The sequence below is a fragment of the Amblyraja radiata genome, chromosome 34 (genome assembly GCF_010909765.2).
Source record: "Amblyraja radiata isolate CabotCenter1 chromosome 34, sAmbRad1.1.pri, whole genome shotgun sequence".
Taxonomy (NCBI): Eukaryota; Metazoa; Chordata; class Chondrichthyes; order Rajiformes; family Rajidae; genus Amblyraja; species Amblyraja radiata.
Window position 1 is genome coordinate 24,224,901 of NC_045989.1, and position 15,725 is coordinate 24,240,625.

At 47.0% G+C, this 15,725-nt stretch overlaps 1 protein-coding gene across 2 annotated transcripts in view; it reads right to left on the reverse strand.

Moving 5' to 3' along the window:
• The window catches only part of mctp2 (multiple C2 and transmembrane domain containing 2), a 186,785-nt gene that overhangs the window by 63,276 nt on the left and 107,784 nt on the right, over positions 1 to 15,725 (reverse strand). For both annotated transcript variants that reach the window (XM_033050709.1, XM_033050708.1), the window contains exons 11-15: positions 12,036 to 12,222; positions 10,473 to 10,566; positions 3,725 to 3,827; positions 1,985 to 2,087; positions 103 to 204 (exon numbers count right to left, since the gene is read on the reverse strand). In XM_033050709.1, the coding sequence (XP_032906600.1) occupies positions 103 to 204; positions 1,985 to 2,087; positions 3,725 to 3,827; positions 10,473 to 10,566; positions 12,036 to 12,222 (589 nt within the window). The remainder of the gene's footprint in view (positions 1 to 102; positions 205 to 1,984; positions 2,088 to 3,724; positions 3,828 to 10,472; positions 10,567 to 12,035; positions 12,223 to 15,725) is intronic.

A 15,725-nucleotide genomic window follows, 5' to 3' on the forward strand; every position in this document is an offset into this window, starting at 1 on the left:
ACTGTGGTCACCAAGACCTCTTGGTAATTTGGTGGCAGACGCCCACCATCAAGCCTGGTTACAAAACAGACCTGCAGGGCCAGAGTCACTCAGCTTACTCACTGGGTTAGAGATTATGTCCATCTGCAAGTAGAGAACTCCTTTCTCCGCTTGCCCCAGCTTTCTGTTCTTCAGCACGTATCCAGTCCGCTGTCCGTTCTTGATCTAGAGTCACAAAGCACAACACGCCATGGAATCAGGAGTGAAGGATGAAACATCACAAGGTCCCTTCAACATCAAGCAGAAAGTGACCACAATGGTTAATGGACAAATAGACTTTTACACTCAAGGTGGACACACAATGCTGGAGTAACTCAACGGGACAGGAAGCATCTCTGGAGAGAAGGAATGGGTGACGTTTCGGGTTGAGACCCTTCTTCAGACTCAAGGCATTTGAATGTGACTGGAACTGTTCTGTGTTACCCATTCCTTCTCTCCAGAGATGCTGCCTGACCCGCTGAGTTACTCCAGTGTCTAGTGTCTATCTTCAATGAAAACCAATATCTGCAGTTCCTTCCGACATTGTTCTGTGTCAATGCTTCATTTCACATTAAGGTTGGTGAGAAAGTTCTGTACGGCTTGCAGATACACACATGGTTATATGGGGAATGGTGGAACATGGACCAGGTGCAAAGCAGGGATTAGTTTAACATGGCCTCATATCAGCATGGACATTGTGGACCAAAGGCTCATTTCTGTTCCACTGCAAAGTCAGATCCTGGCACAAGGTATCTCTCCTAAAAAATGTAGGCACTGGTTATTAGTTGACCACTGAGGAAGGAACATCGTCAGTCGAGAGAATGACAGGTGCTTACTCTTTAGAAATGTTTAGCGTGTACTTAATCGGAGGGGAAGGATTTTCTTGTACTGATTTTACACTTGTTTAAATTGTGTTGACTATTGCCTTGTAAATGCAACCTTGTTAGAAGCTCCTCAAGTTAATAAACCCCAAGGGTCTCATTAGAGTCAACAGAGTGGCTTCAATGATTGATAGAATACTTCTCTCAAGCTCCCAACTCATAGCAACCACCAATATAATTTGAAGATACTTAGCCTTTCCAGATAATTGTAACGGCGAGGTTTGATTGTTTGCTGCCAGCTGATGATCAGCCAAGCCAAATCTCTCCACGTTCTATCACAACTCTATCTATGTTTGGAAACTCCACTAGTGGTGTGGTAGTCAGCGGGGTCAAAGGCAGGCCGTTTTAATAACATAAGCCAAGTGACAATAGGTGCAGGAGTAGGCTATTCGGCCCTTCGAGCCAGTACCCCCATTCTATGTGACCATCCACAATCAGTACCCCGTTCCTGCCTTCTCTCCCTATCCCCTGACTCTGCTATCTTTAAGAGTGTGTAGACTCCAGACTATCAGTGACTACCGGATAGTAGTAAGAAGCGCTCTCTCTCCCTCTCCCCCCCTCTCCCACATACTAAAGACGTGCAGGTTTGTCGGTTAATTCTGTAAAATCCCCCAAGTGTGCAGCATTCAATAGTAGAACAACATGGAACTAGTGCACAGCTGATTGCTGGTCGGCATGGACTCGATGGCCAGATGACCTGCTTCCGTGCTGTATCTCTAAACTAAAATAACCCTCTCCTAACATGCTGTGATGGATTAACTCACTGCATAGGGACCACAGATTTAGCCTTGTTATTACTTAAATGAATAAAAATGTTGAAAACACACAGCAGGTCAGGAATAAGAGGTAATCAGCATGTCCAGCAGCATCTGTGGAGAGGGAATGTCAAAGCTTGAGGTGATTATTTTCTGATGACTTTATTTCTCTCCCCACAGGCGCTGCCTGGCCTGCTGATTATTTGCGATTAATTTCAGCTCCTGAGCTTTGGCCTCGGGTGGAACAGTTTTGTGACACCACACGTAGGATGATGCGACTGAGAAATAGCAAACAAACTTTACCCCGCACCCAGAATACTGAGAGCTTACGGAAAGCAGTGGTATTGCAACTTTGCCGAGGAAGTCTGGTGGCTTGTCCCCATCTTCATCGAAGACAGTAACTTCCAGAACGTCGTGGATGTCCCGAACATTGCTGCAAGAGAGGACAGTCGGAGGCAGTTATCCAACGCGCTGTACAACAGGTAGCACGCAACGCATCCTCACCCACTAACACAAAGTGCATGATCCATGCCAGCTTTCTGCAACAATCCTTCGCATCAGTTTTTCACAAATTTAATTCACATGATTTAGTTTCGCGCGAGTCAGGGACAGCTTCTTCCCCGCTGTTATCAGGCAACTGAACCATCCAACCAACAACTAAAGAGCAGTCGTGACCTCACTCACGTCTACCTCAATGGGGACCTTCGGACTGTCTTTAATTATACTTGACCTTGCACTAAACATTATACCCGTTATATCCTGTATCTGTACACTATGGGAGGCTTCATTGTAATCATGTGGCGTCTTTATGCCCACGTTGGTTTTGCAAACAGCCTCACAAGAAGGCCCAGCCACAAGAGCTTAATAACAACTCCAAAATCAGACGCAATAATTGACTTTATCTGCGCACGGGTTATGATTGGTGAGAATGTAGGTAACAGGGGCTTCTGGTATAAACGTGACACAAGGTGGCGTCTGGCTCAGCTACGTGTCGTTTGTTTTTCGCTTCCTGTCCTGGGATTCAGTAAATCGTACAATCGTGTGTAGTCTTCCCGCTGACTGAATAACACACAACAAAAATGCTTTTTCCTGTACCTCACTACACACGGAAATAATGAATTAAACACCCCTGACTTTTGGATGTTGAAAAAGCCCAGAGATGTTCGGAGGCCCGTCAGTCACCACTACAAGGTACCCAGCCCCCAGCTTGCTCTTACACCCCAATAATATGTATGGACTATATAGAGATACAGCATTTAAACAGGCCATCCATCGACTACCCGTTTACACTAGTTTTATGTTACTCCCCTTTCACAACTCCCTATACATAGAGGCAATTTAACAGTGGCTAATTAACCTACACACCCACACATCTTTGGGATGTGGGAAGAAACTAGTGCATCACAAACCCAAGTGGCATGGGGAGAAAGTGCAAACTCCACGCAGACAGCAGCCGAGGTTGGGATCGAACCCGGGTCCCTGGGGTAGAGAGGCAGCAGCTGCCTTAAGACTGCTGATGTTGAATCATTTGATGAAACTGCCACAGCTGCTGCCTTATAGCACCAGAGACACGTGTACGATCCTGACCAAGTTTGCACGTGACTGCGTGGGTTTTCTCCGTGTGCTCTGGGTTTCCTCCCACACTCAAAGGTCATGCAAGTTTGTAGGTTAATTGGCTTCGGTAAAAATTGTAAATTGTCCCCGGAGTGTCGGATGGTGCGGGTGTACGGGGATCGCTGGTCAGTGCGGTCATGGTGAATCGAAGGGCCAGTTTCTGCACTGTATCTCTACACTGGATATGACAACGGTTGTGGGATCAACCAAGATATTGAGCGTAATGCTGGCTGCCCCAGGACTAGTCAGAGCATCACAGTGGCACGGCTAATTGAGTCATTGCTTCCCAGTGTCAGAGACCACAATCCAATCCAGGCCATACAATCCTGAAATAATGTTAAAAGCTGGTTCATCGCTAGTCTTATATCAGAAGAGAAGAAAATTCAATTATTCAGCATCTCTGAAAACACATTCACATGAGTAGGACACTTTTCCGTTGTTATAAATATAACCTACAATGAAAAAACTTTGTTCCATTTGGGATTGAGATTCTTGTAGATGGTATGGGTTAGTAGCCGATCGTTCCCCAGCTCCAAAACACAAAATGGATCACTCTTTCCTACGGAGCAAATAGACATTGATTAGCACACGAGCCGATGGGTGTTACAGTAAATTAATGCGGCATGTAGTTCAAGATACATTTATTTGTCACATGTACCAGTTGGTACAGTGAAATGTGTGCTCACCATACAGCCATACAAATTAAAAAACACAATACACGATAGTCCAACATAAAACATCCCCGCACAGCAGAATCAAAGTTTCCCGCTGTGAGGGAAGGCACCAAAGTTCAGTCCTCGTCCTCTGATGTTCTTGATGCTCAGCACTCAGCATGGAAACAGGCCCTTCGGCCCACCCTGACCACCTCTCATCCATACAGTGGCTCGATGTCCTACATACTAGGGGGCAATTTACAGAAGCTAATTAACCTACGACTACTTTGGAATGTTGATGGAAACCAGTGCACCCGGAGAAAACCCACGCTGTCACAGGAAGAACGTACAAACTCCATACAGGCGGCACCCGTAGTGGGGATTGATCCCGGCTCTGTGAGGCAACAGCTCTATCTACCACTTCACCACTGTGGTTTTCAGATACAGCACGGAAATAGGTCCCTTGTCCCACTGTGAGCAATCACCTGTTCATACTAATTCTATGCTATTGTACTTTCATATCCTTTCCCTACACATGAAAAGCAATTCAGAGGCCAATTTAAACTGTGTACCCACAGCTCTAGAGATGCACACACGCAGACACGCACGCATAGACATACAGACACACGCACAAATACAGACACAGGCGCACACACGCACGCCTTTCATTATACATCTGGAATTCTCTGCCACAGAAGGTAGTGGAGGCCAATTCACTGGATGTATTCAAGAGAGAGTTAGATATAGCTTTTAGGGCAAACGGAATCAAGGGATATGGGGAGAAAGCAGGAACAGGGTACTGATTTTGGATGATCAGCCATGATCATATTGAATGGCGGTGAGGGCTCGAAGGGCCGAATGGCCGACCCTGGCACCTATTTTCGATGTTCCTATCAGATAACTGTGTGCCAAAGTAACATATGCGAAAGATTCTTTCAAAAACAATTCAATTTTGCATATCTTCGAATACATATACGTGGCCTTATTAATGATGCCGCAGAGTCTGGTGTTTCATGTTGACATCGAGGAGGTAAAAGACGCTTTCAAAGCAATAGGCCAAAGCTGAGTGCAGTGACTTTATATGATAGCGTTTCCTGCGGTTAGTCCCCTTGACCTTTGCATCACAGCAAGGCAGACTGAGTGGCCAGTCAAGATTAAAGGTCGTTCGCTAGATGGCATCGTGAATCTGACTGTACTGTAGGTGACAAAAGGCACAGAATTTCAGCGCGCACACACACACACACACACCGTCTTACGAGGCAATGAATCATGCAGCACTTATTGGTCTTTGTTTATGAACGAGTTCACATGCTCCATTAGCAGGTAGTGCCGGCATTATTACTTCAGCGTGATGATTTATACTGCAGCTCAAAGAGCCATCACCAGTAGAATTCTTCCACAGCTTGTTTAAGTACTGACTAATGCGACTCGCACGCCACCATAGAGCACCAACAATAACATTTACCTCGGCAGCCTGTATCGTTTGTCCCAGCCGAAGCATGTGTTATTTATTGAAGAGATAAAAATATGGATGACAAATTACAGCTAATTAAAAGGCATGGTGTTTAAGGGCTAGGATTGCTCACTGGTGCAAACAGTTCCTAATTTCCACACGTTGATATTCAAGAGGTGCACACAGTAACCCGCTCAATAAAACTGCTCCATTGACGGCCAGAATTGTCTCAAAGAGTACAGAATCACGGCCGTTGGAGAGAAGCTGTTCCTGAACCTGGACGTTACAGTTTTCAGGCTCCTGTACCTTCTTCCCGATGGCAGAGGTTAAATGAGAGTGTGGCCAGGATGGTGTGTGTCCCTGATGATGCTGCCTGCCTTTTTGAGGCAGCAACTCCTGTAGATCCCTTCGATGGTGGGGAGGTCAGTACCCGTGATGGAACGGGCAGTGTTCACCACTTTTTACAATCTTCTTTGATCTTGGGCATTTGAGTTGCCGATCCAGGCCATGATGCAACCAGGCAATAGAAACATAGAAAATAGGTGTAGGAGTAGGCCATTCGGCCCTTCGAGCCTGCACCGCCATTCAATATGATCATGGCTGACCATCCAACTCAGTATCCTGTACCTGCCTTCTCTCCATACCCCCTGATCCCTTTAGCCACAAGGGCCACATCTAACTCCCTCTTAAATATAGCCAATGAACTGGCCTCAACTACCTTCTGTGCCAGTGAATTCCAGAGATTCACCACTCTCTGTGTGAAAAATGTTTTCCTCATCTTGGTCCTAAAAGATTTCCCCCTTATCCTTAAACTGTGACCCCCTTGTTCTGGACTTTCCCAACATCGGGAACAATCTTCCTGCATCTAGCCTGTCCAACCCCTTAAGAATTTTGTAGGTTTCTATAAGATCCCCCCTCAACCTTCTAAATTCTAGCGAGTACAAGCCGAGTCTATCCAGTCTTTTTTCATATGAAAGTCCTGACATCCCAGGAATCAGTCTGGTGAACTTTCTCTGTACTCCCTCTATGGCAAGAATGTCTTTCCTCATATTAGGAGAACAAAACTGTACGCAATACTCCAGGTGTGGTCTCACCAAGACCCTGTACAACTGCAGTAGAACCTCGCTGCTCCTATGCTCAAATCCTTTAGGCTCTCTACCCTACACCTGCAGGAGTTCAAGAGAGTATTCACTCCAAATCTCCCGAGTCTTCGGAGTAGAGGCGTTGAGTGGCTTTCTTTATGACTGCATCAATGGGCTGGGTACAAATGACACCTCCGAGGCACATCGTACTTTTCCAAATCACCTGCTCAGGATCCTGAAGACTCATCGTGACGAGAAATGAGGTGCAAGGCCCCATCTGAAGAAGGGTCCCAAGCCGAAAGGTCATCTATCCATGTCCTCCACAGATGCTGCCTGGCCCGCTGAGTTACTCCAGCACTTTGTGCTCTCTGCAAGATTCCAGCATCTCTAGTTCCTTGTGTCTGCAAGACCCCTTCTAGGTCTCAAACATCACATTCTGTTCACTGCCCTCAATACCCTTGCAAACTTGCAACAGACAGCAAAGCCATACCTACAGCTCAGTAAACCATCTGTCAAAGACTATCAATGTTCTGAGCACAACATTCAGAGAAAATAAACTATTCAAAATGGAATCACCGAAACATTTCCTGACCTTCGGTGCTGTCTGTGTGGAGTGCGCACGTTCTCACTGTGATGTTGGGGTTGGTAAATTAATTGGCTTTCACAAATTGCCCTGTGTGCTCTGGGTGGCTACATAGAGTCATAGATGAATACAGTGTGAAAACAGGCCCTTCGGCCCAATTCGCCCAGCCCGGCGAACAACATCCCAGCTACCCTAGTCCCCACTTGCCTGCGCTTGGTCCATAATATGTACCTGTCCAACTGTTTCTTAAACGATGGGATAGTCTGGGGAAGTTGCAGGAATGGAGTGGAATACTTTATTGTCACATGTGACAAGACACAGTGAGATTCTTTGTTGCGTACCCAATGTATACAAACAGCGGCCACCTACGGCCCTGACAAAGTTACAAAGCACGCCGGCTCCCCCTTTTGTTCTCTCCCACCTCACAGTGGTTCCCCCACGCTGGGTCCCCATTGTCCATTGTTCTCCTCCCCCCTCCCTCGCGGCTGTTCTCTATGCTCTCATCGACCGTTGACCGCGGGTCAACCCGCGATGTATCGCCACCTCCGGGGCCTCACCGCCGCTGCCACTTCATCACCTCCATGGTGTGTGGAGAATAGAAACATAGAAAATAGGTGCAGGAGTAGGCCATCCGGCCCTTCGAGCCTGCACCGCCATTCAGTATAATAATGGCTGATCATCCAAACTCAGTACCCCGTTCCTGTTTTCTCCCCATCTCCCTTGATTCCGTTAGCTCTAAGAGCTAAATCTAACTCTCGCTTGAAAACATCCCGTGAATTGGCCTCCACTGCCTTCTGTGGCAGAGAATTCCACAGATTCACAACTCTCTGGGTGAAAAAGTTTTTCCTCATCTCAGTCCTAAATGGCCTACCCCTTATTCTTAAACTGTGGCCCCTGGTTCTAGACTCCCCCACCATTGGGAAATGTTTTCCTGCATCTAGCCTGTCCAATCCCTTTAGAATTATGTATGTTTCTATAAGATCTCCTCTCATCCTTCTAAATACCAGGGAACACAAGCCCGGTCGATCCATTCTTTCATCATACGACAGTCCCGCCATCCCGGGAATTAACCTGGTGAACCTACACTGCACTCCCTCAATAGCAAGAATGTTCTTCCTCAAATTAGGAGACCAAAAACTGCACACAATACTCCAGGTGCGGTCTCACCAGGGCCCTGTACAACTGCAGGAGGATCTCCTTGCTCCTATACTCAACTCCTCTCGCTATTAATAGATGAGATTAGTGCAGGACTTGTACGAGTGGGTCTTCGTTGGCCAGCTCGTGTCTATCTTTGGTGTAAAGCAACACCTGCAGTCCCTTCCCACACACACCTTCAATCCAGAGAGCTCATTTCATTGCTGGGATGGACTGATTTGCAGCCAAATCACATCACCAAGTATTTACTCACTCTCCTAAATACAGAGTGCTCCACTTAAAACAATATTAAAACCATGCCCCAAACATAATCAGATTTATTGCAAATCTCCACGTGGTTTCAGAGATCTGGTGCCAAACTGCTCTGACTGAGAGAGTGGGGGGGAAAAAAAGGCTTATTATGGAGAAATCGCGCCTGACAGACAGACAAGACAGCAGCTTGATGTGTACAGGCTACAGGGCATCTATCATGGTCACCGCAGACATCATCAGCTTCCAAATCAAGGCTCTAAATTGCAAAGAATGATGACAGCAGGTGAATACATTCGACCTCCTGCTGCAGCTCACCAGCAGACAATGAAGCTGTGGTGTATTAGACTGAAATATCACAGTCCCTCCCACCCTGGTTTACAGCAACTTCATTAATACAGCTCATCTCTTCGACAAAGTCAATGCTTTGTGGATTTGTTCCGAATGCTGCATTACTCATCTGCTTGTTGTGGTGGAGATTACACAAATTGGTCAGACGCAGTCATGTGAGGCCTCAGTTCACGCCCCTCAGCGCAGTCTTTAGGCAAAGGGATTTCGATCTCGCAACAGCTATCCCAATGGTTAATGAGGAGGCTATCTGCAATGGTTTTAACCTTCTGATGCTTCTCACTAATGGCCGGAAGAGCCGCTGCCTCACGGCACCAGAGACCCAGGTTTGACCCTGACCTCAGGTCCTGCCTGTGTGGAGTTTGCACGTTCTCCCTTGAGAGAGAGAGAGAGAGGGTGAGTGTGTGTGAGTGTGTGAGTGTTTCCTCCAGGTGCTCTGGTTTCCTCCCACATCCCAAAGATGTACAAGACTGCAGGTTAATTGGCCCTCAGTAAAATTGCTGCTTATGGTGTAAGGCGTGGGACAACTTGTAACCGGTGTAAACGGGCAGCCGATGGTCGGTGTGGACTCGATGGGCCGAAGGGCCAGTTTCCATGCTATATCTATAAATCTACTGAAAGGAAATTGACATTTCCAGATGCAGTTCTGAGATATTATAAATGATGCGAGCAGTTCTGGTCATCCCCATTACAGGAAAGATGTGGGGCTTTGGAGGGGATGCAGAATGCTGCCCGGATAAGAGGATTTCAGCTACAGGGAGAGGTTGGATAGACTGGGATTGTTTTCTCTTCAATGTCGGAGGTTGAGGGGAGACTTGGAGTCATAGATTCATTGAGTCTTACAGCATGCAAACAGGCCCTTCGGCCCAACTTGCCCACAACAGCCAACATATCCCATCTACACTAGTCCCACCTGCCTGTGTTTGGCCCTTATCCCCCTCAACCTGTCCTATCCATGATCCTGTCTAAATGTTTCTTAAACATTGCAATAGTACCTGCCCTCAACTCCCTCCTCCGTCAGCTCGTTCCGTATACCTTCCACTTTTTGCGTGAAAAAGTTACCCCTTGATTCATTAAATCTTTCCCCCCCTCACCTTAAACCTATGACCTCTGGTTCTCGATTCCCCTACTCTGGGCAAGAGACTCTGAGCACCTTCCAATCTATTCCTCACATGACTTTATGCTTCTCTGTAAGATCACCCCTCATCCTCCTGCACTCCTAGGAATAGAGTTCTAGCTTCCTCAACCTCTCCCCATAGCTCAGGCCCTCAAGTCCTGGCTACATCCTTGTAAATCTGCGCCCTTTCCAGCTTGACAACATCTTTCCTACAACATGGCGCGCAAAACTGTAAACAAAACTCTAAATGCGGCCTCACCAACGTCTTATACATCTGCAGTTCCTCGTTTCTCCAGCTATCACTTGTCATCCTTATTCTCACCCTGATCTCTTTTCCAGCTTTCACCCCTCTACCTCCGATAGGAACTCTACCACAATCAATCCGAAGAAGGGTCCCGACCCGAAACGTTGCCTGTCCATTCCCTCCACAAATGTTGCCTGACCCGCTGAGTTACTCCAGCACTTTGCGTTTTGCTCAAGATTCCCGCGTCTGCAGTTCCTTCTGTCTGCAGAGAACTCACCAGCGTGTCGATATATAGACTGTAATGGTTCATGAAACGGTACCTGCAAAATCAGCAGCCAGCAGGTCACAGGCTTTGATCACTTGCACTTGGAGAAACCCAATGTCACTCATATCTTGGAAAGCGTTTCGCAACCTCTGGGATCAAACATAAAAATAAAACACTCACTGAATTGTACAGAGAGAATTTCCCCAGCTCACCCCCCCCCCTCCTCGCCAGGCACCACACTGCGATTATACATAACTTCATATTTTCTCATGACACATGAGGCCATTGATGTCAACACCATCTCACACAGTCATATTATTAGCCCCATTCCCACCGGTTTATCACTTGCGCCCAACCCCCCCTGCTTCCCCACACTTCCGCAGGAGTTTAGTTTAGTTTAGTTTAGGGACCCAGCGCAGCCCACCGAGTCCGCACTGACCAGCGATCCCCGCATATCAACGCTACACTACACACACTAGGGACAATTTTGTTAACGTTTATACCAAGCCAATTAACGTACAAAGGAAACTGAAGATCCAGGAGAAATTCCACGCAGGTCACGGGGAGAACGTACAAACTTCGTACAGACAGCACCCATAGTCGGGATCGAACCCAGGTCTCTGGCACTGTGAGGCAGCAACTCTACCGCTGCGCCACCGTGCCGCACAATTTGGACAGTAATTTATAGAGGCCAATTAATCAATCAACCCGTGTGTCTTTGGAAGGTAGGAAGATGATAGATCGCCCCACAGAAACTGGGAGAAGGTGCAGACTCCACACAGACAGCACTGGAGGTCAGGATAGACTCACATCACAATAGTTGAGAGGCAACCGCGCTACCCGCAGCATGTCTGTGCCGCACTACAACCGGAGTTCCGCTGGGAATTCCTCTGCTCTCTCGCTGTGAAGTTAGCCGAGTTTGGAGCGCAGGTCCGAGACATGTTTGGCCAAAGTTAGGCTCTTCAGAATAGCACCCGTTTGTCCTCTTCCATGCCAACTGTGTCTAATTGAGCTAAGATCATTTGACGGACTGACAATTCACTTCAAGACTTTTTTTTTTGTAAATGCAAAAGATTAACTTAATCTCCAGAGTTTTGGTGACTGAATTTTTTTGTAGACACGAGTCTTTTAGAGAAAGCTTAAATCATACCAAGAAAATTCATAATACAGATCCACCACATATTTTGTGGCAACTGGTGGTCTGGCCTTTCCTTTAATCCGGACAAACCCCCCCCCCCCCCCCCCAATCTCAACCTCATCAGGACTTCAGTGGCCGATCGGCGGGTCGAACTGCCCCCTGCGGCCGTGGCTCTGGAACTACGGCCCAATCGGAGCTGGCATTCCACGGCCGACTTTGCGCGCCGGTATCGCTGTTGCCGCGACCTCAGTTGGTCCGGCAAAACGGATAATACGGCAAGGCTCTGGAACCAAGGGTGCCGGAAAATCGGCGGTGGACCTGTACCATGAACTTGGCCTCCAACACAGTTACTGAAGGGGAAACCGGTGCTGGGCAAACCTCCCACCTAGGGGCGACGGCACAAATTAGTCAAACACATTCACGTAGGAGGCCTAAACGTACCACCTGCTTGGACCCGTTGAAACCTGAACCATTACTTACGTATCTCTCAATCATCTGATGTTTCTCAGTCGGATCGTCGAGCAGGCTGACGCTCGGGTCTGAGATGCAGACTCCACTACAAGCTGAAAACGTCACCAGCAGAACGACCGACCCCGCTCCATTCACCAGCGGCAAGTCCAAGTGGCTGACGTGTTCCTTGGGCAACGCCAAAAGATCAACCGTGCACCTGCAATATTTGGACAGACAGTAAACCTCTACGGAAATCCACATCGACAGGAGATGTACATCCACTTAAGATATTTGGACAAGTACATGGATTGGATTCATAAGTCATAAGTCATGGGAGCAGAATTGGGCCATTCAGCCCATGGAGTATACTCCACCATTCAATCGTGGCAGATCTATCGTTCCCTCTCAAAGCCATTCTCCTGCCTTCACCCCATAACCCCCTGACACCCTGCCTCAACTACCTGCTCCGGCAGCTCTGCATAGCAGTGGCAAACTTGAGGAGTAGCAAGAGAAAAGGAAGAGACAATCGACTTGTTCACAAGTTATAGGAGTAGAATTAAGCCATTCATCCCATCGAGTCCACTCTGCCATTCAATCATGGCTGATCGCTGCCTCCTAATCCCATTCTCCTGCCCTCTCCCCATAACCCTTGACACCCGTACTAAAAAATAATCTGTTAATCTCCGCCTTAGAAATACCCAATAACTTGGTCCACAGCCGACCATAGGTTTAGAGGGATATGGGCCAAACGCAGGCAGGTAGGACTAGTGTAGTTAGGGCACCTTGGTGGGCATGGGCAAGTGGGGCCGAATGGTCTGTTTCCGTGCTGCATGACTATGACTCTGCAATCAGAGAGAACATTTCAAATTTGTAGCGGCACGTTCAGAAACATACGACTGTAAATCTAGCTTTAAAGAAATGAAAATAACTCGAGTAGTCTGTGCATTAAAACGTGTGGTCTCAACTTCCATGAGGGTTGAAAGCTGGAGAATGAATTGAATGGATTGTCATCCCTCTCATGCATGGAGGAAGAGAAGGGCATTCATCAAGGGCACGGATGGAGGGGACTACATTTTGCACATACACAGGACCAGAGATTCAGCTTCCTATTTATTGTGTGTGACTTCAGTCAGTGAAAGTTGTTGACCAAAAGGGAGGGGGGGGAAAAAAGGGAACAATTTCTAGATAAATTCAAAACACTTAGACCATAAGACATAGACCATAAGACATAGGAGCATTATTAGGCCATTCGGCCCATCGAGTCCACTTTCAATCATGGCTGATCTACCAAGTGGTATAAATATTGAATTCTAACCTTGTAACTTATTAACCCCCCCCCCCCCCACCTCCTTACTCCACCCTAGTCTTTTTACCAGCTCCATGGTTCTCCACATTTTTTCTCTTGAGATCACACCTTCCCTAACCAACAACGGACCTACCAGGCACCACCCTGCCCGAGGTCATTTGTGGCCAGCCTTGATGGGTCTTTTCTCGCCTCCAGCCTCCAGCTCTTCACCCCCTCCAGTCTGAAGAAGGGCCCCCGACCCAAAACGTCATCCGTCCATTTTCTCTGGTGATGCTGCCTGACCCACTGAGTTGCTCCAGCATTTGTCGATGCAGGAGTAGGCCATTCGGCCCTTCAAGCCAGCACCGCCATTCAATATGATCAAGGCTGACCATCCACAATCAGTACCCGTTCCTGTTTTTCCCCCATATGCCTTGATTCCGTTAGCCCCAAGAGCTATATAATCTTCAACAAGATACCCTCTCGTCCTTCTAAATTCCAGTGTATACGTCCAGTCGCTCCATTCATTCAACTTGTGACAGTCCCGCCATCCCGGGAATTAATCTCGTGACCCTACGCCGCACTCCCTCAATAGCAAGAACGTCCTTCCTCAAATTTGGAGGCAAAAACTGCACACAATATTTCAGGTGGGGTTTCACCAGGGCCCTGTACAACTGCAGAAGGACCTCTTTGCTCCTATACTCAACTCCTCTTGTTATGAAGGCCAACATGCCATTCGCTTTTTTCACTGCCTGCTGTACCTGCATGCTTACTTTCAGTGACTGATGTACAAGCACACCCAGGTCTCGTTGTACCCCCCCCCCCCCCCCTTTTCCTAACTTGACACCATTCAGATAATAATCTGCCTTCCTGTTCTTGCTGGAATCTTGTTATTAGTCTAGGGTGCTTGCCCCTCTCCCTCATCACTGGTTTAAGTCATTGTCAGCTCTCTGCTAGGATGTTGGCTTTGATCCAACTCAGATGTAACCTGTTTTTTTTGGCCTGCTCCCCCGAGTTGCACAATATATCCTAATCTATCGGACATGTGAACACACTAAACTATCCACGAGACAACATACCGAGGTGTCTGATTTATTTCTTTTTAATCAGTCCAGTGAACAGCAAGCATAATCCTGAAATTACTGCAGAAAAATACTTTATACCGATTGCACAAAGCCCCCATCCTGCCATATCCCATCATCATTGGTTTCTGCAAGTCTATTATTTCCAGCTTTGTTCTCACCCTATCTTTCAATGGTTTATTTTTATCCCACCTCACCATGTCTCGGCCTTGCTTGCAATTTGCCCAGCCTCTATCATGTCTTCATTAAACAATGACAGACTCCTCGGGCAAGTCCTGCTGATACTCATTTCCTCCTCTCCCCCACAAATATTCATCCACTTCCTCCCCATGGGTCTTTATCGTCTTCTCTTGCCTTGCTCCGCTCTGCCATGGATGGACATTCCACAAACACTTCCCCACGCCCAAAATCTTTGTCCATCCAAATGTACAAAAAGCACACTTTGCAGTCACTTAGAGTCAGTCATAGACGTCATACAGCATTGCCCATAATTGAATGATGGAGTAGACTCGATGGGACGAATGGCCCAATTCTGCTCCTATGACTTATGAGTCCTTTCCTATCCATGTACCTGTTCAAATGTCCTTTAAATGGATGTGGATCTACTGTGTAGGAAGGAACTGCAGATACTGGTTCGATTGTAACCATGTATTGTGTTTCCGCTGACTGGTTAGCACGCTGTTTAACAAAAGCTTTTCACTGGACCTCAGTACAAGCCACAGTAAACCAAACTCAACTCACAAGACGTGCAGGCTTGTTGGTTAATTGGCTTCTGTAATTTGCCCCTAGTGTGTAGAATGCAAAACTGGGATAACATAGAACTAGGGTATGGTTGGCATGGGCACGATGGGCCGAAGGGTCTGTTTCCATGCTGTATCTCGGAACATTTACATGATGTTTATCTTCCAGTTAGGTACAGCCTTTTACATAACTTATTTCATAATAACACTTAATATATTTTAGATTATCTATTGCTGTTAAACCTGTAGATGATGTAATTGGTAACAATGTATTTTTAGCAAGAAGCTGTTCTCAGAACCCACTCACATTAATTTCAAATTGATGTACAATACACAAGTGGGAAGCGATGAAGTTCATGTTTGACAATTCCTCCATCCGTCTTCACTACTTTCCTCACAGGATTAGATGGGGTAGATGCTACACAAAGTAAAGTTAAGGGCCTGTCCCACTTGCCGGTTTTCTCGGTGACTGCCGGCATCATTGATTGACGTATCAGGCCACCGAATAATTAGCGCCGGTGACGCGGCGTGATGACGTTTGACGCGCGGTGTTTATTCAAGTGTCGCCACATTTTTTTTGTCGCCGCTGGATTTCGAAATGTTCAAAATCTTT